Source organism: Vigna unguiculata, chromosome 9 (genome assembly GCF_037176805.1).
Source record: "Vigna unguiculata cultivar grain cowpea cultivar isolate G323 ecotype 2 chromosome 9, ASM3717680v1, whole genome shotgun sequence".
Taxonomy (NCBI): domain Eukaryota; kingdom Viridiplantae; phylum Streptophyta; class Magnoliopsida; order Fabales; family Fabaceae; genus Vigna; species Vigna unguiculata.
In genome coordinates this window covers 1,960,487-1,983,774 of record NC_140800.1, presented here as the reverse complement: position 1 = coordinate 1,983,774, position 23,288 = coordinate 1,960,487, and the positions used below count along the sequence as shown (strand labels likewise).

Genomic DNA, 23,288 nt, shown 5'->3' with positions numbered 1-23,288 from the left:
CATTTTCACCACCATGGTCGCCGCTCGTCATTAAGATTTTGGATACGAAGCTTTCCGTTGCTATCGTCGCGTCCAACTGCCGTTTTCATCTCTTTTTCTTCCATTGTTGAAGCTCCACTTGACCTCCTTCGTTGGTTTGTCGTTGTGCCATGTGTTGCACCACCACCATCTCGTGCCGCACACCTTCAACCCAGGTATTAGATCTAGCTTCACTACTTCTGCAAAACCACATCTTTTCTTGACGAATCTGAAGCATATTTAGGATCCAAGATCAAAGACAAGGACAATGAAAATTTGAAAACGGACGTTGATGAATACCACTGATGTTTCAAAAATGTTTTTTTTTGGATATTAGATTAGGGATGGCAAAATGGGTCAGGTCCGCCGGGCTGGCCTGCCAGCCCGCCCAAAAAAGGGCGGGTCGGGTTGGAATTTCTAATCCGTCAACCCGCTGCAACTCGGCCCGTCTGGCCCACCAGTTTAGCGGGCCAAAACGGGCGGGCCCGCCAACCCGTTTTTTTTATGTTTAAAATTAAAAATAATTAAAAAATAATAATTTTTTTATATTATATAAATAAATTTATAAACAAAATTTTAATAAAAAATAAAAAAAGTTAAAAAAAATTAGAAAAAGTAAAAAAAAGAAGAGAGATGGGCCAGCCCGCGGGTTCGCCAACCCGCCCGAAAACGGGACAGATTACAGTTTTCGACCCGTTTATTGATGGCGGGCCAGTCCGACCCGACCCATTTTTGACGGACCACAAGCGGATCGAGCCAAAACAGACCAAACTAACCTGTTTTGACACTCTTATACTAAATGAGTTGTTGTAAAATCGATCTAATATATCTCTAACATATTATATCAATGTATATTAGATCAGTCGTAAAACCGATCTGACATATACTCTAGAACTAATTTAACATACATATTTTATACCAGTATATGTCATTAAACATTCAACACCATCCCATATGGGTGCATGCAAAACCCCAAAACAATCTCAGATTACCTTTAATCTTTCAGAATTGTCTTTGACTATCATTTCACCTCGTTTTCGGTGTAGTAACAAAAGTTTCAGGCATTTAGAAGAGAAAGACTAAAAAGGTAAGAATATACACAAAAATTAAAAACATATTCTATTATATCAAATATCAAATGAAATATTAATATAATTTTTTTTATACATCAACATGTTTGTGAAATTTATTTTCTTTATATACGAAATAACTTTTAAATGGTATTAATTGATATTTATTTCAAAGAAATAACATTATAGTTATATATATATTATTATACAAACAAAATAAAACTATTGAACTTAAATATTGTTCGATTACAATCATAGGCATGTAATAGGGTGGAACACTAGATGAAAACATGTGTGATGAAGCAATCATTTTTCAACACTAGTCACTCCTTTCCCTAAAGGTCATCCTTTTCTATCTTCATTTTCTCCACACATTTCATTCCTTTTTGTACACCCAAACCTCAATCTCATCCTTATGCCAAAACTTCATACTCTAAACCCACTAAAATCTTCTCTTCCCATTGCACTTGCTGGTGCCAATGGAGGGTACCCTCTTCCCCAATCGACCAGTTTTACCTGCTCCTGCAACAAGACCAATCCAACAGCCTTCAAAATTCAAGCCAAATTTTTTACCTCCACAATCGCCACCACCACCTCCTCCTTCTTTCCAATTGGATTCACTTCTCCAACATCTTCAGCATCTCTCTTCAGTCCCCATCACCACTCCCACGCTCACCCTTGTGCCTCCTTCCAAGGATAACACCACCCATTTTAACAACTCCCTTCATTCAAAGCAAAAGCAACCCTCTTTAGCTTCTGACCCCGTTGTTGAACAGGACCAGCTTGATGGTGCAAAGTTTGGATTTTTATCTGACAAGGGTAAGTTGTTGCTCAATTCGATTGTTGGGTCACCTTTGCACGAATTGAATGGTTTTTTCAACTCTGTTGAGTTTGAGTTGCTTGAGGTTGATTTTCTCAGCCTGTTGAAAGCTTTGGACCTTTCTGGGAACTGGGAGAGGGCTCTTTTGCTGTTTGAATGGGGTTGGTTGCATTTTGGGAGTGAACAAAATTTGAGGTTGGACAATCAGGTTGTTGAATTGATGGTTCGGATATTGGGGAGAGAGTCACAGCATTCTATTGCATCCAAGTTGTTTGATTTAATTCCTGTGGAGCAATACTCACTTGATGTCCGGGCTTACACCACTGTTCTTCATGCTTATGCTCGCACTGGCAAGTATAAACGGGCAATTGAGTTGTTTGAAAAGATGAATGAGTTCGGTCTTGATCCAACTTTGGTCACTTACAATGTTATGCTTGATGTTTATGGCAAGATGGGTCGTTCGTGGAGTAGAATCTTGGAGTTGTTGGATGAGATGAGGAGTAAAGGGCTTGAGTTTGATGAGTTTACTTGCAGTACTGTGATTTCTGCTTGTGGGAGAGAGGGTATGCTAGATGAAGCTAGGAAATTTTTCGCTGAATTGAAATTGAATGGCTATAAACCAGGAACTGTTACGTATAATGCTATGCTGCAGGTTTTTGGAAAGGCTGGAATATACACCGAGGCTTTGAGCATCTTGAAAGAAATGGAGGATAATAATTGTCCTCCTGATTCTGTCACTTACAATGAGCTCGCGGCAACATATGTAAGAGCTGGGTTTCTCGACCAAGGGAAGGCTGTGATTGATACAATGACAAGCAAAGGGGTAATGCCAAATGCTATTACGTATACAACTGTAATAGATGCCCATGGTAAGGCGGGAAGGGAGGATGAGGCATTGAGGTTGTTCAGCCAGATGAAGGACTTGGGTTGTGCTCCTAATGTATACACTTACAACTCTGTTCTTGCCATGCTAGGCAAGAAGTCAAGAACAGAAGATCTCATTAATGTTCTCTCTGAGATGAAATTGAATGGATGTGCTCCTAATCGCGCTACGTGGAACACAATGCTTGCTGTATGCAGTGAGGAGGGTAAGCACAATCATGTTAATAGGGTCTTGAGGGAAATGAAAAACTCTGGATTTGAGCCTGACAAAGACACATTCAATACATTGATCAGTGCATATGCTCGGTGCGGATCTGAAGTTGATTCTGCAAAAATGTATGGGGAAATGATTAAAGCAGGATTTACACCATGTGTAACAACTTATAATTCTCTTCTAAATGCCCTTGCTCGGCTAGGCAATTGGAAAGCAGCAGAATCAGTCATTATGGACATGCGGGGTAAGGGCTTCAAGCCTAATGAGACTTCATACTCACTGTTGCTCCATTGTTACTCCAAGGCTGGGAATGTCAAGGGGATAGAGGCCATTGAGAAGGAAATTTATGATGGTCATGTCTTTCCTAGTTGGATTCTTTTGAGAACCCTTATCCTGTCAAACCACAAGTGCAGACACCTTAGGGGAATGGAAAGGGCATTTGATCAATTGCACAAGTATGGATACAAACCTGATTTGGTTGTCATTAACTCCATGCTTTCAATGTTTTCCCGGAACAAGATGTTTTCAAAGGCCCATGAAATGATGCATTTTATTCATGAAAATGGATTGCAGCCAAATCTTTTCACCTACAACTGCTTGATGGATCTGTATGTCCGAGAGGGTGAGTGTTGGAAAGCAGAAGAAATACTCAAGGGAATTCAAAACTCTGGTCCAGAGCCAGATGTTGTGTCTTATAATACTGTTATCAAGGGGTTTTGTAGAAAAGGGCTAATGCAGGAGGCTATTAGAGTTCTCTCAGAGATGACCACTAAAGGGATTCAACCAACAATAGTTTCATACAATACTTTCTTGTCAGGCTATGTGGCGATGGAGTTGTTTGATGAAGCAATTGAAGTCATTAGATTTATGATCGAGCACAATTGCAGACCCAATGAACTAACTTACAAGATTGTAGTTGATGGTTATTGTAAAGCAGGGAAGCATGAGCAAGCTATGGACTTTGTGTCTAAGATTAAGGAGATTGATATCTCTTTTGATGATCGTTCTGTAAAAAGACTAGGTTCTTGTATTAGGGAGAGAATGGGGTCTGTTTTGTGAACTATTCTTTTCGGCTTCCTTTTTCTTTAATTTTTTATATATACATATAGTTACTTCCTCAGCTATCAGTTGTTGCAATTCTTTACCACTGGGAAATCCATTTATACTACACATCTATAAGCTTACTAGCTGTGTCAATACATAAAGTTATAAGTATATTGAATCCACCTACCAGGAATAAGTCCTCTGCTTGATTAAATAACTAGAGGTTCTAAATTTTGGTGTAAGAAAGTTTTCTGAATCTGTCATATGGTTGCTGTTGTAAATATTTTTCCAATAAAATTTCCATGATTACAAGGGTATCTTTGAGTCACTTTTCTTTTTTTAGTTCAAACCTGTTTTTTTTTTTTTAAAAAAAAGAAATCTTATTATTCAGCAGTTACTTTCTCATTTAAAATCTAATAAATTTCTGAAAATTATTTTAAAAGTGTTGAATTTGAAGAATATGCAAATTTGGAATCGAATCTTGAATATAAAAGGTGTTGTTTCTGGTGATTGTTGACGGATAACTGATAACTAAAATATTAAAATGACTTAACTACCCTTAATTAAAAAGATATTAAAAATCTTAATATTTTCCCTTCTTTCACAGCATCGGTGCCGCACTTCCATTGCCAGAAGCCTGCACCTGAAATGTAATTTGTATTTCAAATTATTTTTTAAATTTGTATTGTGAAATGAAAATTTGTATTATAAATTACACAATTCAAAATAAGATTTACATTTTAAATTATTTTTTAAATTTACATTATAGATAGTATAATCTATAATATTTATATTATAGATTGTATAATCTAAAATATAATTACATTTTAAATTATTTTTCAAATTTGTATCACAGAACGTATAATTCAGAATATAATTTTATATTATAGATTATATAATCTGAAACATAAGTTTGCATATGAATTGTACAATTTAAAATATAAATTTATAAGTAAAATTAATTTTTTGTAATCTGAAATATTTTTGGATTGTACCATCCTATACTATTAATTTCAAGAAGGCTATAATTACAGTTTCAAAAGATATGGGTGCAAGAAGAAAAAATAGGGGTTGCGAGAAGAAATCCCCCAAAGAAAATCAAACAGATCATAGCAAGTCATGGTCACTCATGATTCCACATGTGTCCATTCTTCATAACAGGAACTTATCATTCGTTTTGTATTTAAACATAATGGTATTTTCATAGGCATCATAGTTGTCAAATCAAACTAAATTTAGAGAAAATAAATCCAGTCCAATCACTAAATCTATAATGTAAAACATTAGACCCTAAGAAAAGCTCATTTTACTAATGTTGATCCGTTACACAATGAATTAAATTTTCTGTCATAGAGAATGCAATAAATTTTTATCATTTTCTTTCATAGATTAAAGGTTATATTATTTTTTTGTTTCTTTATTTGTCAAGTAATATTAGTTTGGTCCTCAAATTTTTTATTGTCTCAATTTGATTCGTATTTCTTAAAAATGATTTAAAATTTGGTCTTTGCCGTTAATTTTGACCAGACGACGTTAAAGTCAACTTCACGTATCAATTTCTATTTTTTTTGATTTTTTTTAAGTTTTTTTTTAATTTTTACATGTGTCACTTCAGAGTTGTGCCACATGTTAAAATGACTCAATTTGATTTTTACATTTGTTTTTAGTTTCAATTTAGCTTTCCAAAGTATTTACTTAATTTTGTGAATTTGTTAAAGTTTCTTAAATTGTTGAACATGGAAATCTTTATGATAAAATTTTTAAAAAAATAAAAAATAAAAATAGACAGGCTAACTCGCACTTATGCGGGACGAGTTAAACTTTTTCAGCCTACATTAAAAATGCGAGACAGGCAGTCTGACCCACATTTTACGATCCAAGTGTATGTCGGGCCTAAACAGACCGGAGTGACCCGCATTGCCACCCTAATTAAAACATGATCGATCCTCTCTCTCTCTCTCTCTCTCTCTCTCTCTCTCTCTCTCTCTCTCTCTCTCTCTCTCTCTCTCTCTCTCTCTCTCTCTCTCTCTCTCTCTCTCTCTCTCTCTCTCTCTCTCTCTCTCTCTCTCTCTCTCTCATATATATATATATATATATATATATATATATATATATATATATAATCCTTAAATGCGATCTTATTACCCAAATTAATCATTTATTTGAAATAACAATTTTTTTGTTGTTATCCAAATATATTTAAATGAATATTTGCAACAACTCTTTTCGAGTATATAAATGAATATATCTCAATAAACAAATCCTTTATATTAAGCATACTAAAATGGAAACATATAACCTATAAATATCATGTCTTACACACAATTTCTATTTATGTTGAACAACATACACAAAATGAATGAAAAACTTTTCATAAGAAGATATAAGTGAGAATACTCAACTTAATTCTAGTAATTTTATATGCCAAGATTCAAGGAAAAGATAGCTCTACGACCACTCCACTCTTTAAGCATATATATAAAAAGTAAGAAGGCGAATGTAAAAAAAAAAACACAGAATTGTACATCCATGAATTAATAAAATATACTACAGTTAAGGATAGAGTATATTAAAAAGAAAATTACATAGCTTATTCTTAGATAAGATAACTAAGTCATTAAACTATCAATTTCATTCCCTCATTAACATTAAAATGTTAAGAGTGAAACAATATAGGAAAAATAGTTGAGAAAAAAAGGTCATAAAAATAAAACAATATTGAAATTAGGTTCTCGGTGATATCTTGTCATAAGTACCAAGTCACTTTATTGTTCACCAAGAATTACATGCTACCAAAATGTGCTTATGGAATCATAGAAAAGTAGATGGCAGGTTTACTTCTTCAAAATGGCTTTTCCTTTATATGCACTAAAGCAGTGGAGTGTGTATAAAAATATCTTAACGCTATTCTGATTTTAAGAGAAAACGTACCCAAATATCTAAGCACTCAAAGACTGAAAACAGTAGTTACTTTCTTTGTGCTATTTATGAATGTTGAACTCACCACATTCTCACTATCCACATATTTCTTCACTCAAATGTCTCCAAATTAAGCCACTTATACTCAGACAAGGGAAAAGTAGCAAAAAGAGTCCCAACTCTTTTCCCTAATTTGTACCAAAAATAAGTCTATATAAGAAAAAGTGCTTTTGTGCTAAGCACAACACAACGTAGTAGAAAACCACGTCAAGACATTCTTTTGAAAGTTACCCAACCACGGAGAAAAATAATGCTTTCAAAACCCCATCTTTCTCTCCAACTTAAATCATATTTTAGTAACTTATTTATATAAGGGTCAAATATGTTTTTTTCCTTTAATTTTCGGTAGATTTTGGAATTAGTCCATTTCAAAATTTTGGATCAATTTAGTCCTTCATTTTTTGAAATACGTGAATTTAAACATTTTAATCAAATTTTGTTAAGTTTATTTGACATTTCAAGTGCGTTTCATAATAATATTTGACTTAACATTAAAGCAAAAATGTGTCAAACAATATAAACAACTCAAATATAATCTTGAAATGCATACGAAACATCAAATAAACCTAACAAAATTTAATTAAAAAGACTAAATTCACGTATTTCGAAATATGAAGAACTAAATTGGTCAAAATTTTTAAAATAGACTAATTTCAAAATTCACTAAAAATTAAGAGACCAAAAACATAATTAATCCTTTATATAATTATATTTTTATATGTTAAATACCATTTTTTTTATCTAAAGGTGGTCCATTTTTATGTTTTAGATTTACATGAACCAGCCTTTGAATCACGTGCGAGTATCTTCCGTCTCAATTCTAACAATACATATTTTTGTTTTTGACTTTTTTATTATAAAATATATCTATATATAAAGATATAAAGACAATATCTCCTTTTAATATCTACATTTTTTTTTCTAATTTTATCAACTATTTTTCGAATTTAATATTTTTTTATTTAACTATTTTCTTTAAAGTTAATCATTTTAAAATTAAACAAATAAACATGATTTACAATAAATAAAAAATATTTATATTTATTTTTATAATTATTATTATCATAAAAAAATTAACACACATTGTGTTATTCAAAATTTTAAGCTGAATTTGACATTTATGGTTTATATATTTAAAGCACAAGCAAATTAATTATATATATGTACTATTTTAAAAAAAATATCTTATATTTTAAAATCATATAAATTTAAAATATCTACATTATACATAGACCGTAGATTTTAACTACGTGGACATATCACGTTACACATATATCACATCACTTCTTGATCTTTCACCTTTACATGAAATTATTAGTTGAATATCAATTCGACATGTTCCTATTCGTTTATTCCAAGAATCAATTATTGAAAAGCCAAAAATATTAAAATTGACAATTTCAATATCATACAATAAATAAGTATTAACTTATGACAATTTATAATATCAATTTTTATTTCCACACTTATAAAATTGCATTTCTAAAGAGTTCGCGTGCAACAACAAAAGTGATTGTATGCCGAACACTACAATGATCCACATAAGCATCTTTCTGCAACGACGTTTTGACATTTAAGTTGCAAAAAGTTGGTTTAGTTTTAAAAGGAAAAAAAAGTAGAAAGTGGGCACATGCACCACCTTTCCAAATTATCCACTTCTATTCAAGAAAAACAATTTTAATTTCTTTTAACAAATTTTAATTTTAATTTTTTTTTTTGTGGAACTTTTGTTTACTCATTGACCAGAAGTTGAAAGATAAGGGAGAGATTTTTGCGACTTTGGAAAGCGCGATTGGGAACGGTGAGTGCCCACCAGAGTGGTGTGTGGCAAGTCCACATGTGAGAAAGAAAAGAACAGCGTCATCCACTTTCTTTTTCTGGAACTCCTTCAACTCAACCCTTTCCAAGCTAAATTTCTCACCACTCCTTTTATGCCTTCTCAATCTCATCATCCAATTCCAATTTTCCATTCTCTCAACAACGCCCACTGAACAACGCTACGCTCCTTACGCCGTCACCACCCACTTTCTTTCCGATTACCGCCGCTCCCGTTTCCATGCTGTGAGCTTCAACCGCCGCGATTCCGTTTTTCCTTCAATGGAGTGGGACAGTGATTCCGATCTCAGCGGAGACGACGACGCCGCTTCCTTTATGCTCAACGACGATGACGATTTCGCCGGACCCCTCCCCTTCCCTGTCCTCCAGACCTCGCCCTGCGGCTTCGTCGTCACCGACGCGCTTGAGCCCGACCACCCTATCATATACGTCAACGCAGTTTTCGAGATGGTCACCGGTTATCGTGCAGAAGAAGTGCTCGGTCGCAACTGGTTAGTACCTCTGTCGGGATTTTGCATCATTAGGTTTAGGTTTTCTGTTCGCATTTTCGCTCTGCCTCGAAACCCTAGGAAACCATGTTAGGATGTTAATGGATGAATGTTGATGTGATGCTCGTGGTACTGAATGCTGCTGGTCGATCGAATTTGGAAATGTGTTGTGCGTGTCTGGGGTTTTGTTGAGGGGTTCGGATTTTTACTGTGTGTCGTGAAATGGTGGTTTGATGATGGTAATTCTGTTGTTTCTGTGTTGAGTGGTGCATTTTTTTTTTTTGGTTTTATGGTGGAGAACTGGTTCGGGTATTAAGGATGGTTAAAAGTGATAAATGAAAAGGTACATACATTTTTAATTTATTAGGAACTTCAAAAGAATAGTTTCTTTGTTTAGTAAGTAGGAGAGTTAGTAAGAACATTTTAGAGGAGGGTTTTCGATTATCTTTTTCTGTTTTTGAATTGCAATAAGCCCTGAAACTCCAGTGGTTTGGAAACTGTGAATGATTGTGGGTACTAAGTAAGAACATATTGTGAAAATGGTCATTTCCAGATTGGTGTCCTGAGTAAAGAATGTTACTTTGTTTGAAGTACATAGATTCTCATTATTATTTTGGTCCTTTGATTGAAGGGGTTTAGGAATCAAGTTCTGTGTAATGAACTTGTCTGCATGGTTGGTTGGTGCGAGGAAATGGTATTGGTTTTTATTAGGGCCAGGCCTATCTAATGTCTTCCGATTAAATATTCATTTTGTGCTCCTCTTTTTTCTGGATTTTTTCTTTCCTATTAGGGTTTTGTTGTACTGACTGCTTGTTAGTGTATAAAAATTACGAACATTTATGCTTGCCAGGTCTTGTCTTTCAGGTCCTAAAGTTGAAATCACTAGAACTAGAGAGGCAACATGAATTGATTAGAGTATAGTGTGGCCACCACAGGCCTAGTAATTACTAATTGTAGACATGGTGGTTCCTTTCTTGTATCTCTTTTATAGTATGTTTGGATGTGAGGACAGAAATAGAGAAGAAAGGAAACACAAATGATGATGAATTTTCTTTTTGTTTGGTTGAAGAGAAGATGAAAAGAAAAGGGAGAGAAAATTTGTCTTCTAAGAATGAAATTGATAATATTCCTTCATTCTATTTGTTCTTTCAATTCAAATTTCAAAATTTTCTTTCCTCCTATACTCCCTATCCACCATACCAAACATATATGTTTTAAAACACAGATTCTGTCTCATTGTACTAAATCATATAATGTGCTCCGCAATCTGAATATTGAGTTCCAAGTTATATGGCTTCCTTAAGAGAAATCATTATACCACAAATCATAGTTGTTAAAACAAGCATGAACAATCAAATCAGCCTGGGGAACATATGTTTTGTTTTAATTTGCTATCCGAGTAACAAATGGTGTCTCAAACAAGTTGAGGACCAGACTAAAATTTATTACTCCTTTTCTTTGAGATTAAAGTTTATATATTAGGACGAGACTAAAACTTATTACTTCGTTTTTTTTATTATAGTTTATATAATAAGTGTCTCTTCTTCATACTTTTCCAAATATTGCTCAACGTAATTGTGTTTCCTTCTAAAATTTATCATGAAAAGAAAGACTGGCTATTTATTCTCTCTAAAATTTAGAGTTTTGCTAATTAAAGGATTAGCTTAAGTATTGCATGATAATTTGTGTGGTTGTGTTTTATCAAATGTAAATATCAGTTCTAAAAGGCATTTATATGGTGATGAGGATGTGGATATTTATAATTGTTGGATTTATCTTGTTTTATGCTTTATAATTAATGCGATCCTTAAGATTCAAATATAAGAAATGGTTGTACTTTCTTAACAGTAGTTTGTTTGGAGATTCGTTCTCTCTGTCTTTTATTCGTCCTGCAAGTGTTGTATTCTGTGTTTTAACTTGCTAAGAATGAGTAAGCTGTGGTGTTAAAAAATTACTTTATTAACTCTACTACTCTTGGCTTGTAGATTGTCGGGATTGAGGTGCATTAGTGTCTCATGTTGACAAACTTAGGTGTCTGTTTGGACAACTTTTTTCATCAGAACTTTTTAAGGGAGGAAATGAGAAGAAAAAATAGAATAAGTTTCTCCATAAACTAGAGTTATCTTACGCAAAAATTAATTTTTAGACACTCTTCCATCTCATCTTTTCTTCAAGATGATTTTCAACTTATACATAAACTAATTTTAGCTTATGGATAAGTTTATTTCATCTTATTTTTTCTCTCTTAAATGTACTTATGAACAAGCTTATTATTGAAGGTCTTAGCTTATAACCCTTATAACTCAATGTTGTAATAAATTTGGTTCAATTTTCTTGAGGAAGTAGAATTAGTAACCTGTGCACTGCACTGGGGAAAAAAGGAAATAAAAGAAGGCAAAAGAGTATCCTGCATAAGAAAATAAGCAATTCATGCTGGTCCTTTATGACATTTCTTTCTTCCTTAAGTATCTACCGCTGAGTTTTTCTGATTGAAATTGACTTGTTCTAATCATTTAAAATATTTTGCAGTCGTTTCTTGCAGTGTCGAGGTCCATTTGCTAAGAGAAGGCATCCGTTGGTGGACTCAACTGTTGTTTCCGAAATCAGAAGATGCCTTGACGAAGGGGTTGAATTCAAAGGTGAGTTGCTGAACTTTAGGAAAGATGGATCTCCACTTATGAACAGATTGCATCTGACACCTATATATGGAGATGATGAGATAACTCATGTAATTGGAATCCAGTTCTTCACAGAGGCAAACATTGATCTTGGCCCCCTTCCAGGTTCTAAGGTCAAGGAATATACTAAATCATCAGATCAATTTCGTTTGGTGCTTTCCTCATTGAATCCTCTTCATGTTGGGGACCGTAATGTTACTCGTGGAGTTTGTGGAATATTGCAATTAAGTGATGAGGTATTGTCTCTCAAGATACTTGCTCGCTTGACTCCAAGAGATATTGCATCTGTTGGTTCTGTTTGTAAGCAGTTGTATGAGCAAACAAAAAACGAAAACCTTTGGAGAATGGTGTGCCAAAATGCTTGGGGCAGTGAGACTACACGTGTTTTAGAGACTGTGCCTGGTGCAAGGAGACTTGGATGGGGTCGGCTGGCAAGAGAACTGACCACTCTTGAAGCAGCAGCTTGGAGGAAACTGACTGTTGGAGGTGCGGTTGAACCTTCACGCTGTAATTTTAGTGCTTGTGCTGTTGGTAATAGAGTTGTCCTATTTGGTGGTGAAGGGGTTAACATGCAACCTATGAATGATACCTTTGTACTGGATCTCAACTCAAGTAATCCTGAGTGGCAACATGTCCAGGTGAGTTCTCCTCCTCCTGGTCGGTGGGGCCACACACTTTCTTGTGTTAATGGTTCTCATTTGGTTGTATTTGGAGGCTGTGGAAGGCAGGGCTTGCTCAATGATGTGTTTGTTCTGGACCTGGATGCAAAGCCTCCAACTTGGCGTGAAATCTCTGGACTGGCACCCCCACTTCCGAGATCTTGGCATAGCTCCTGCACACTTGATGGTACTAAGTTGATAGTTTCTGGTGGCTGTGCTGATTCTGGTGTACTCTTGAGTGATACTTTCCTCCTTGATCTCTCAATGGAGAAACCTGTCTGGAGGGAGATACCAGTAACATGGACTCCACCTTCGCGCCTGGGTCACACACTATCCGTTTATGGTGGTAGGAAAATACTGATGTTTGGGGGTCTGGCCAAGAGTGGGCCCCTTCGGTTTCGCTCCAGTGATGTATTCACGATGGATTTAAGTGAGGAGGAGCCCTGTTGGAGATGTGTAACGGGGAGTGGAATGCCAGGCGCTGGAAATCCAGGAGGCATAGCTCCTCCTCCTAGACTTGATCATGTGGCTGTGAGCCTTCCAGGTGGGAGAATTCTGATATTTGGTGGGTCTGTTGCAGGCCTTCATTCTGCTTCCCAGCTTTACATACTAGACCCGACTGACGAGAAGCCTACATGGAGAATCTTAAATGTACCTGGGCGCCCTCCAAGATTTGCTTGGGGACATAGTACATGTGTTGTTGGAGGGACAAGAGCTATTGTTCTAGGTGGTCAAACTGGGGAGGAATGGATGCTTAGTGATCTCCATGAACTTTCCTTGGCATGCTCTGTTATCTAAATCCAGTTAATAAACGGGAATGGTATAGCGAGGGTAATGTTGATCATGAAATCATTTTAAGGCTGTAAAGGTTTGTGTTGGTCACTGATAACACTTAAGAAGTTCTTACCCGGTCAGAACATTTGTGTATTAGGTCGATTCAAGGTTTCATTTTATTAAGGTTAGTTCTGGCCTGAGAACTTTTCATTGAGTGACACATACCATGCCTTGTTTTTACGTGGTTGAGACTTTGCCCTCCAGTATACACAATGAATTATTATTCCTGAATAGATTATTAGTGTCTGGTAACTAGTAGGTAATAATATATTAGGGTTGTAGCTCACTTGATTTCCCCGTCGGTTGCTATGACAACGTTTAGAAAAAAAATCTCATGTTCATACTAATACAATTAGGTCCATTGTATGTAATGAAAGTTTCTCCTTATGCTTTGAACAAGTCAGCTGACATGGTCATAAATTGGTTGTAATGAAGTGTGATACTGCAAACAGGTGTACAAGGTAGGGAATCTGTAGTCTGTACATATTTTCCTTTATTTTGTGATAATATGGAATGTGGTAACCTTTGTATGCTTTATTGTTGTTTTTCTTGCCATATTTATTTTTGATGGTATTGCTGATCCTTAGGTACGAGTTAAAGTGAACCAGACAATTGGTTTTCCATTAAATAATCATTACTTAGAGACGAGTTAAAAGTTCGCAATACACTTTCTAATCAAACTTTGAGTGATGTAGAAGGAGCACTTTTTCTGCTGACTATAACTGATATAAAATTTGTATTTGTGTGCCATTATTTATTATTTATTTATTTTATAATTCAATATTGGTTATGTATTTAATATAGTTATATGCTGTATCACGTATGTTCTATATCATGACGTAGAATCTGATGAGTGTATGTTCTATATCAGTTTACGAGTAATGTTTTTTGGCTGTTTAGAAATTGATGTTATATTTCTTTAGGACGTAGAAACTGCATACAAATAAAATGCATAATTTATACAAAGTCTCGTTAAAAAAATATATAAATTTCAATGAGGTGTTTTTCATGAAGAATTTGACAGATTTAATGAGACATTTCTAAAATGATATATAAATATCACTTGAACAATCAAATAATTCTTCTCAAGGAGACTTTCCAAATTCTTTCTTTAATTGCTACTCATCAATCTATTTATTCTCTAAAAGTATTCATATATACTATTTATTACTTGAAATTCAACCACTTAACTAAAAAAGGATAAAAAAAGTATTGAGTTTACTTTCTTCTTATCTAAACTATAATTTTATTGATTTTTATAATTTTAAATATTTTTTAAAACTTCTAAATATTTTTCATATCTTATAAATTCATATTTATTTTAAATCTTTTAATTCATTAGTGTAAAAGTTTTTAAAATCTACAACATTTTTATACTATTTCCTTAAAATCCACAAGATATTTGTACCATTTTACTTTTCCTGACAATTATCAACATTTTTTTTTTTTAAATATTGATCCAAGACACATCTCCCTAACATAGTGTTAGAAAGAAATTTAAGTAAACCAAAAAATAAAAAGAACAGCGTCATCTACTTTCTTTTTTCTGGAACAACCTCAACTCACCCCTTTCTCAGCTAAATTGCTCGCCACTCGTTTTATGCCTTCTCAATCTCATCATCGAATTCCACTCTTCCACTCTCTCAACAACACCGACTAACCAACGTAACGCAACGCTCCTTCAACCATCACTTCTCACACGCACTCTCTCCGATTCTCACCGCTCCCTTCTCCACGCGCGCCCCATGGGATGAACTTCAACGTCCGCCGCGATTCCGTTTCCCTTCAATGGAGTGGGACAGCAATTCCGATCTCAGCGGCGACGACGACGCCGTTTCCTTCCTCCTCAACGACGACGATGACGACGTCGTCGGGCCCCTCCCCTTTCCCGTCCTCCAAACCGCGCCCTGCGGCTTTGTCGTCACCGATGCGCTCGAGCCCGACCACCCTATCATATACGTCAACGCCGTTTTCGAGATGGTCACCGGCTACCGTGCAGAAGAAGTTCTCGGTCGCAACTGGTTAGTGCCTCTCTCCAGATTTCTCCTCCTTAGGTTTAGGTTTTCGCTTCGCATTTTCGCCCTCCTTCGAAACCCTAGGAAATCGTTGGAACTTAGATGGAGGAATGTTACGGTGGGATGTAATATGATGCTCATCGTACTGAATGCTGTAGTCGCTCGAATTTGGAATTGTGTTGTGCGTGTTTGGGGTTTATGAAGGGATTTGGATTTGTTTGTCGTGAAATGGTAATTTAATCACGGAGTGAACGTGTTCCTGTTTGGTATTTCTTTTATCGTGATAGCCTTTGTGTTGAGTGCCGCACTGTGTTGTTGTACGGTGGAGAACTGGTTCAGGTTAGGGATTGGGAAATTAAATTGGTATTGAAAGTGGTGAGGTTCGAATTATATGGTCTGCATGAAAGAAATCATTACACCACGTATCATAGTTGTTAAAACATGAATCAACAATCCGTTCAGGCTATGGAACTGGTGTTTTGGTTAATTTGCTAAACGAGGAACAAAGTGTGTCAAATATGATTAGGACCAGCCTAAAATTTATTATTCCTTTTCTTTTAGATTATAGTGTATATGATGAGAGTCTCCGCTGCAGACTTTTCCAAATATTTCTCTACATAACGAGATGTGTTTCCTTCTAAAATTTATCATGAAAAGAAAGTCTGGGCATTTATTTTCCTGAAATTTTCTCCCTTTTCATGGGAAATAAATTCCAATAGAGAAAATAAAGAAGCACAAACCTGGGAAAGGTTGAAGAATAAGTGGTTCTCCAAAGTGCCACTGGTGTTTTTTTTTTTCTTTTTTATTTCCCATAGTTCGAATTGGAGTTATTAGTGCTGGGATTTTGGTTCTGTAGGATTGAAAGCATTTCACTTAGCTAAGAGTAAGAATTAGTTGATTTTTACCGCAACTTCTTTCATATATAAAATTGTCTTATAATTGTTTATTAGTCAGATATTTTGTGGCATTATCTTAAATGCATATATTCGGGAATATGGTTATGCAATTTATTCTTATATCTCACTTTGAATTGCTAGTGTGTGCTTGGTTGTGCAAATTGAAACTGACTGCTGAAATGCCCTTTTTCTAGTTGCTCTTATTCTTTTGATAATTGTTCTTGCTAAAGGCTTGTTCGATGCCACTGTTTTTTGATCGGATATGTTATATTGCAAGTAGAATGTAATATGAAAAAAGTAGTTTGAATTGTACAAAACCTAAACTGCACGAAGGTAGCTGATATGGGATTTAGGTTGGAAAGAGAAAGAAACAGAAATAGAGAGAAAGAAAGAAGAGAAGAGGGATGAAGAACAAAACAGAGAGGATAGAGATACAAGAGAGAAACTGAGAGATCAATAAGTACTTTTATTATTATATCTTTCCAATGGTTAAAATATACAATAATAATCTTTATTAATAGTAATCTTCCCAACAAAAATCCTAATTAAGATTATTTGACTAACTAACCAACTAATGTTCTTTTCCTATTTATATTTACATAAACCCCCCCTCTCCCCTAAGAAAACAGAACACTTATCCTCAATGGTCCAAACTTCAAATGGGACGGCAATTATGATATAATTGAGTATGTAAATCTGATACATGAAGTGATGAGTAACTGTGAGCTATGAATGACTTAAACTGGGGATACTTGCTCAAATGGTGGGCTGTGTTAAATTTCTACAGTTAAAGCTTTCAATGTTTGTTAAAGGTTTTATCAATTAGGATAATTGTTAGTCATGCCATGATCCTATTTATTAGAAATATCTTTGTCGCCTTTTAAAGGGTAGACCTGATTGGAATATATTCTTGACAGATTATTTTCGGAAAAAAACTTGAGTTGATATGATAATCACGGAGGAACATTGTCAAGGACAAGTTGTCTTCTTTCTTTGCCATAGGTTGCTGTAAATATTCTTGCTGGTATTGGTTTGTGACTTGATCTATATGAAGGTTAACAATTTGGTATGAAGCGACAACACCAATGACACATAACTTAGTAAGATAACTTCATGGAGCATAGGTAGCTAGGCAATATACACAGGAAGAAAGATGACTGGGCTTTCTGTGATAATTCCAGGAACAATTGAAGGATCAGTTGGAGAAACAACCAATGGTAATCAAGGACATACAGGAGGTCCAAAAAACAGAAAAAATAAATTCACATCTGGGGGTGGAGGTTCCATGGTTAGAGCATTTCCAAAATGGAATTTCCCATAAAAGGGCCATAAAGATCCCTTAGGATGGTTGAAGATTCCCGAGGAGGGCTGAAATGCTGACATTTTTACAAATCAACAAACTTCTGGACACAAGGTGATAAAGATCTAACATACGATCTATGAAGACGAATTGTTACCAAGAATTTCCACCAAATAATAAAGAAAATGGAAAAAATCAATATAATGCTAGGAATTGGGAAGAACTTTGTGCCACTCAATCTCATGAGATAAGCAAATATGGAGACTTGCCACTTGTGACCTAGCTCACAAGATAAGTAGTCCTAAGAGAAAACACTCCTACTTTCTTTTTTATCAACCACTAATGCGACACACAAGAGATAAGCTATGAAGTGCCACTCTAGGATAAGCAAAGGAGGGGTGGCTCCCTATTTGAGATATGACACACTCAAAATATGAACTTACATACTTTTATTATTGAAGTTGTCAAGGTGAGTACACGAGCTTTCCTTATATAAAGTGTGTGGTGGGAAGGGTGTAGACAAACACTTCCCTTCCTTAACCCTCTAATTGGCTAACAAATAATTTCGATAAAAGTCTCTGATTTAAAAAAAAAATAGAAACAATTACAAAAGTCTAAAATAGGCGAATACAAAAAAATAAATTCCATTCTAGCCTCCTACTTGGTTTTTAATTCATGCACTCATCACAAGGTAGAATGGTTGTATTTCATATCTAAGTAATTTCGGTTTGATAGCTGGAACAAGAAGAACCAAAACTGGATTGGAGCTACTTTAAGGAATGTTGTCATGTACAATTTGGACTACTTATGAGTAATAATTCCCTGGTCAAACTGGCCAATATAAAGTAGATAGGTTTTGTGAAAGATTATCAACATCATTTTGGGCACTTGCACTCCACATGTGAGTAATAATCCCCTGGGAGAACTTGCCAAAACAGTGTCTTTTTCTATAGTCTCCACTTTGCCCTCCACCAAGAAAGTACCCGCTTCTGGTTGGAGTCTCTTCATAGCGCTATTTAAGGTGTCAGCCTCTACACTCAAAGACAACTTTCTTTGAATGTTCTATTTTATGATTCTTCTAAATTGGCTGTTTTTTGGGTTTAGGGATGAGTTTTGAGGGTTGGGGGTCAAATATCAAATGATTACTTTTAACTTCCTCCAATTGATTATAATATTACTTGTTTTCGCATCATTTTGCTTCAATCTACATGAAATATAAGTTGATATATTGACATATAGTCTTATAAAGTGAACTCTAAGTCTAACTCAACCTTAAAAAAATGGTTTTTAAGATAAGGTTTATATTTATTTATATATTATGAAGATACTCAGCTTGTTGGGCATTCTTATGACAACTGGATAGGGTCACCAAGAGATAGACGTTCCACTTTAGGATATTGTGTCTTCGTTGGTTGTAATTTAATATCATGGAGAAGTACGAAACAAAATGTCGTAACAAGATCAAGTGCAAAAGCAAAATACAGGGTAATTACAATAGTCATTTGTGAGCTTATATGGCTGTAACTTTTAGAGAGAACTCTTGCTGTCTTTAATTTTTGTTTGTTTGACATTTTTATGTTGACAGCCACTTGTGAATAAGTTTTTAGACGCGGGAAGTGTGTTGATCAAAGAGCCTTCTTCTTTCCAATGGGTGATGTAGGAAAGAAGTGTCTCGATTTAAGCTTCTATAACTGGCTAACTCTTAGAAAATTTAGGGTCGTTGGTCGGCTTAATGATGAATAAGAAAACACTTAAATTTGATGCTTTGTTGGTTTAGTTTGAAAATGGAAGTATGGATAGAGTCTAGACTCTGGACTGACTTCTGGTCTGTTTAGGTGAGAGCACGTATGCAAATATAGCTATATGGTATAATGATAATTATGATAATCTACTAGAAGTGCATATTTTGGTTTTCCATTTCAAAATATCTTTCAATGCAAGCGATTTGTGGGTTAGGCTTCTAGACTAACAGAAGTCATATTAGAATTTTGCTAAGAATGTTACTTTAGGTATTGCATGATAATGTGTTTAATTGTGTGAATTGCAAATATCAGTTCTGAAAGGAGTTCATTATGGTTATTTTTTCTTTTCAATGTTTTTATTGTGACGAGGATGTGGATATTTATGACTGTTGGGTTTATCTTGTCTTATTCTTTATCATTAAGGTGAATCTCAAGATTCAAAGCTAAGAAATAGATGTAGTTTCTTGATAATTATTATTCGGTTATTGATTTCCTCACTCTTATCGTACCAGCAACTATTATTTCATATGTTTGCATAGACATGCTAAGAATGGCTAAGCTGGGGTGTTAAAAACTCACTACATGGACTCCACTCTGGGGATGTAGCTCATTGGGACTGATGTGCATTAGTGTCTCGTGTAGACATACCTGTATCTTTATTGTATTAAATTGAAGGAATTTGCTTGAGGAAGTAGAATGAGTGACATGTGCAATACATAACTGGGAAAAAGAAGGCAAAAGATCATGCACTACATGCTGGCCCTTTATGACATGTGTTTGCTGAGTCTGTACTGCTAGGTTTTCTAATTCAATGTGGCTTTGTTCTAATCATTTAAATTATTTTCCAGCCGGTTCTTGCAGTGTCGAGGTCCATTTGCTAAGAGAAGGCATCCATTGGTGGACTCAACTGTTGTTTCAGAGATTAGGAGATGCCTTGATGAAGGGGTTGAATTCCAAGGTGAGTTGCTGAACTTTAGGAAAGATGGATCTCCACTTATGAACAGATTGCGTCTGACGCCTATATTTGGAGATGATGAGATTACTCATGTCATTGGAATCCAGTTCTTCACAGAGGCAAACATTGATCTTGGTCCCCTTCCGGGTTCTACATTTAAGGAATCTACAAAATCATCAGATCGGTTTCAATCTGTGCTTTCCTCGTTGAATCCTCTTCCAGTAGGGGACCGAAATGTTACTCGTGGACTTTGTGGGATATTGCAGTTAAGTGATGAGGTATTGTCTCTCAAGATACTTGCTCGCTTAACCCCAAGAGATATTGCATCAGTTGGCTCTGTTTGTAGGCGATTGTATGAGCTAACAAAAAATGAAGATCTTTGGAGAATGGTGTGTCAAAATGCATGGGGCAGTGAGACTACACGTGTTTTAGAGACTGTGCCTGGTGCAAGGAGACTTGGATGGGGGCGTCTAGCAAGAGAACTGACCACTCTTGAAGCAGCAGCATGGAGGAAACTGACTGTTGGAGGGGCTGTTGAACCTTCACGATGTAATTTTAGTGCTTGTGCAGTTGGTAATAGGGTTGTCTTATTTGGTGGTGAAGGGGTTAACATGCAACCTATGAATGATACCTTTGTACTGGATCTCAACTCAAGTAATCCGGAGTGGCAGCATGTCCAGGTGAGTTCTCCTCCCCCGGGTCGGTGGGGTCACACACTTTCTTGTGTTAATGGTTCTCGTTTGGTTGTATTTGGAGGCTGTGGAAGGCAGGGCTTGCTCAATGATGTGTTTGTTCTGGACCTGGATGCAAAGCCTCCAACTTGGCGTGAAATCTCTGGACTGGCACCCCCACTTCCGAGATCTTGGCATAGCTCCTGTACCCTTGATGGTACTAAGTTGATAGTTTCTGGTGGCTGTGCTGATTCTGGTGTACTCTTGAGTGATACTTTCCTTCTTGATCTTTCAATGGAGAAGCCTGTCTGGAGAGAGATACCTGTATCATGGACTCCACCTTCGCGGCTGGGTCACACACTATCTGTTTATGGTGGTAGGAAAATACTGATGTTTGGGGGTCTGGCCAAGAGTGGGCCCTTGCGATTTCGCTCCAGTGATGTATTCACAATGGATTTGAGTGAGGAGGAGCCATGTTGGAGGTGTGTAACGGGAAGTGGAATGCCAGGTGCTGGAAATCCAGGAGGCATAGCTCCTCCTCCTAGACTTGATCATGTGGCTGTGAGCCTTCCAGGTGGGAGAATTCTTATATTTGGTGGGTCTGTTGCAGGCCTTCATTCTGCTTCCCAGCTTTACATACTAGACCCGACTGACGAGAAGCCTACATGGAGAATCTTAAATGTACCTGGGCGCCCTCCAAGATTTGCTTGGGGACATAGTACATGTGTTGTTGGAGGGACAAGAGCTATTGTATTAGGTGGTCAAACCGGGGAGGAATGGATGCTAAGTGAGCTCCATGAACTTTCCTTGGCAAGTTCTGTCATCTAAATTCAGTCAATAAACGGGCATGCTGCTGTGAGGGGAATGCTAAAATCATGAAATCATTTTAAGGCGGAAAATGTTTGTGTTGGTCACTGAAAACTCTTGACAAGCACTGCTCTGGTCAGAACATTTGTGTATTAAGTTGTTTCTACGTTGCATTTTATTTTGTGGTTGGTTCTGGCTCGAGAACTTTTCAATGAGTGACACAATACCATGTTTGGTTTTTTTGAGGTTGTGTGAGACTTTGCCCTTCAGTATGCACAATGAATTATTCTTCTTGAATAGATTATTAGTGTCTGATTACAAGTAGGTAATATATTAGGTTGTAGCTCACTTGATTTTCCCATCTGTTGCTATGTTCAACTTATGTAATTTGAACCATGACAAAGGATAGAAAAAAAGAAATGTAATGTTTATAGTAATATAATTAGGTCTGTGTATGTAATGGAAGTCTCTACTTGTTTTATGCTTTTGAACAGGTCTGCTGACATGGTCATAATTTGTTGTAATGGTCTGTGACACTGCAAACAGGTGTATAAGGTAGGGAACCCTGCAGTTTGTACTTATTTTCCCTTGTTATAATATGGAGTATGGTAACATTTGTATGGTGTATTATTTTTCTGGTTGTATGTTCTACCAAACTCTTGTGTTTTTCATGGTGCTGCTGTGAATATTCCGTGTGCCTTGATAAATCAATATATTTTTAGTCAAAGTGAACCTATCAAATCCTAATATCTTTTAGGTTAACGGTCTTTACTCAGAGGAGTTAAATATTAGTATGGATTTATTTGGTTCATATTTTTCTCACAATGATGTTAAAAAAGACAATCTATATTTGATGGATCTTCTGCTGGAAATTAATTTTACTCAATGAAATCATTATTTCTATTAGGCGTAGAACTAATGTTCTCAATGTAATATGTTGGGCTGGTTAACAGTATACAGGATCGACTGTGATGGAAGAACATGTTTTGAGGGTGATTGGTACAATTTGACGTGAACGTTATTACAATATGCCTTATGAAGGGTAATGAAATATCAGTCAAACTTAAATTTATGAATTAGTTGTTTTTATACTTTTTTATATTGTTTATAAAAAGTTTATTTTTGATTTAAATATTAAATAATTTTAGATTTTGGATATTGTTTTTATAAATAAAGTTGATCTCCTCGACGTGAGTAATTGATTTGTTTTTTTACTAGTTTCTTTTTCTTATTTTTTATTTCCATTTTTTGTATTTTTGAGGTACAACAGAACATTAAGTGTTGACCTTATGTAATTTTCGACCTCCTGTGAATGCGTACTTTTGATATTTATGATGCGTTTGGATTCAGTCATGAATTTGAGAGTGGATTTGTATTAAT

At 35.6% G+C, this 23,288-nt stretch overlaps 3 protein-coding genes across 5 annotated transcripts; all 3 read left to right on the top strand.

Annotated features, from left to right (window-relative positions):
- Positions 1-1,391: 1,391 nt before the first annotated feature.
- On the top strand, positions 1,392-4,128 carry LOC114164362 (Tetratricopeptide repeat (TPR)-like superfamily protein). The gene has a single exon (XM_028049002.2). It carries the CDS (start codon positions 1,568-1,570, stop codon positions 4,061-4,063), a length of 2,496 nt encoding a protein of 831 aa, XP_027904803.1. The 5' UTR covers positions 1,392-1,567; the 3' UTR covers positions 4,064-4,128.
- A 4,802-nt stretch (positions 4,129-8,930) lies between these two features.
- Positions 8,931-14,059, top strand: LOC114163200 (adagio protein 1-like). Of its 2 annotated transcripts, XM_028047359.2 has the most exons (3): positions 8,931-9,354; positions 11,881-11,990; positions 12,095-14,059. In XM_028047359.2, exons 1-3 carry the CDS (start codon positions 9,192-9,194, stop codon positions 13,484-13,486), a joined length of 1,665 nt encoding a protein of 554 aa, XP_027903160.1. In that variant the 5' UTR covers positions 8,931-9,191; the 3' UTR covers positions 13,487-14,059. The 2 variants fall into 2 exon arrangements, with proteins under 2 accessions (XP_027903160.1, XP_027903161.1); XM_028047360.2 differs by having other exon boundaries at positions 8,972-9,354; positions 11,881-14,059.
- A 982-nt stretch (positions 14,060-15,041) lies between these two features.
- On the top strand, positions 15,042-22,522 carry LOC114164290 (adagio protein 1). Of its 2 annotated transcripts, XM_085666239.1 has the most exons (3): positions 15,042-15,543; positions 20,324-20,433; positions 20,538-22,522. In XM_085666239.1, the coding sequence occupies exons 1-3, from the start codon at positions 15,273-15,275 to the stop codon at positions 21,927-21,929; spliced, it is 1,773 nt and encodes a 590-aa protein (XP_085522365.1). In that variant the 5' UTR covers positions 15,042-15,272; the 3' UTR covers positions 21,930-22,522. The 2 variants fall into 2 exon arrangements, with proteins under 2 accessions (XP_085522365.1, XP_027904698.1); XM_028048897.2 differs by having other exon boundaries at positions 20,324-22,522.
- Positions 22,523-23,288: the final 766 nt, after the last annotated feature.

Bases quoted from the DNA above. Each gene is read 5' to 3' on its own strand.
- LOC114163200 (XM_028047360.2), top strand. From the start codon at position 9,125: ATGGAGTGGGACAGTGATTCCGATCTCAGCGGAGACGACGACGCCGCT. The intron at 9,355-11,880 runs GTTAGTACCTCT...AATATTTTGCAG, and splicing joins GAAGTGCTCGGTCGCAACTG to TCGTTTCTTGCAGTGTCGAG.
- LOC114164290 (XM_028048897.2), top strand. From the start codon at position 15,311: ATGGAGTGGGACAGCAATTCCGATCTCAGCGGCGACGACGACGCCGTT. The intron at 15,544-20,323 runs GTTAGTGCCTCT...ATTATTTTCCAG, and splicing joins GAAGTTCTCGGTCGCAACTG to CCGGTTCTTGCAGTGTCGAG.
- LOC114164362 (XM_028049002.2), top strand. From the start codon at position 1,568: ATGGAGGGTACCCTCTTCCCCAATCGACCAGTTTTACCTGCTCCTGCA.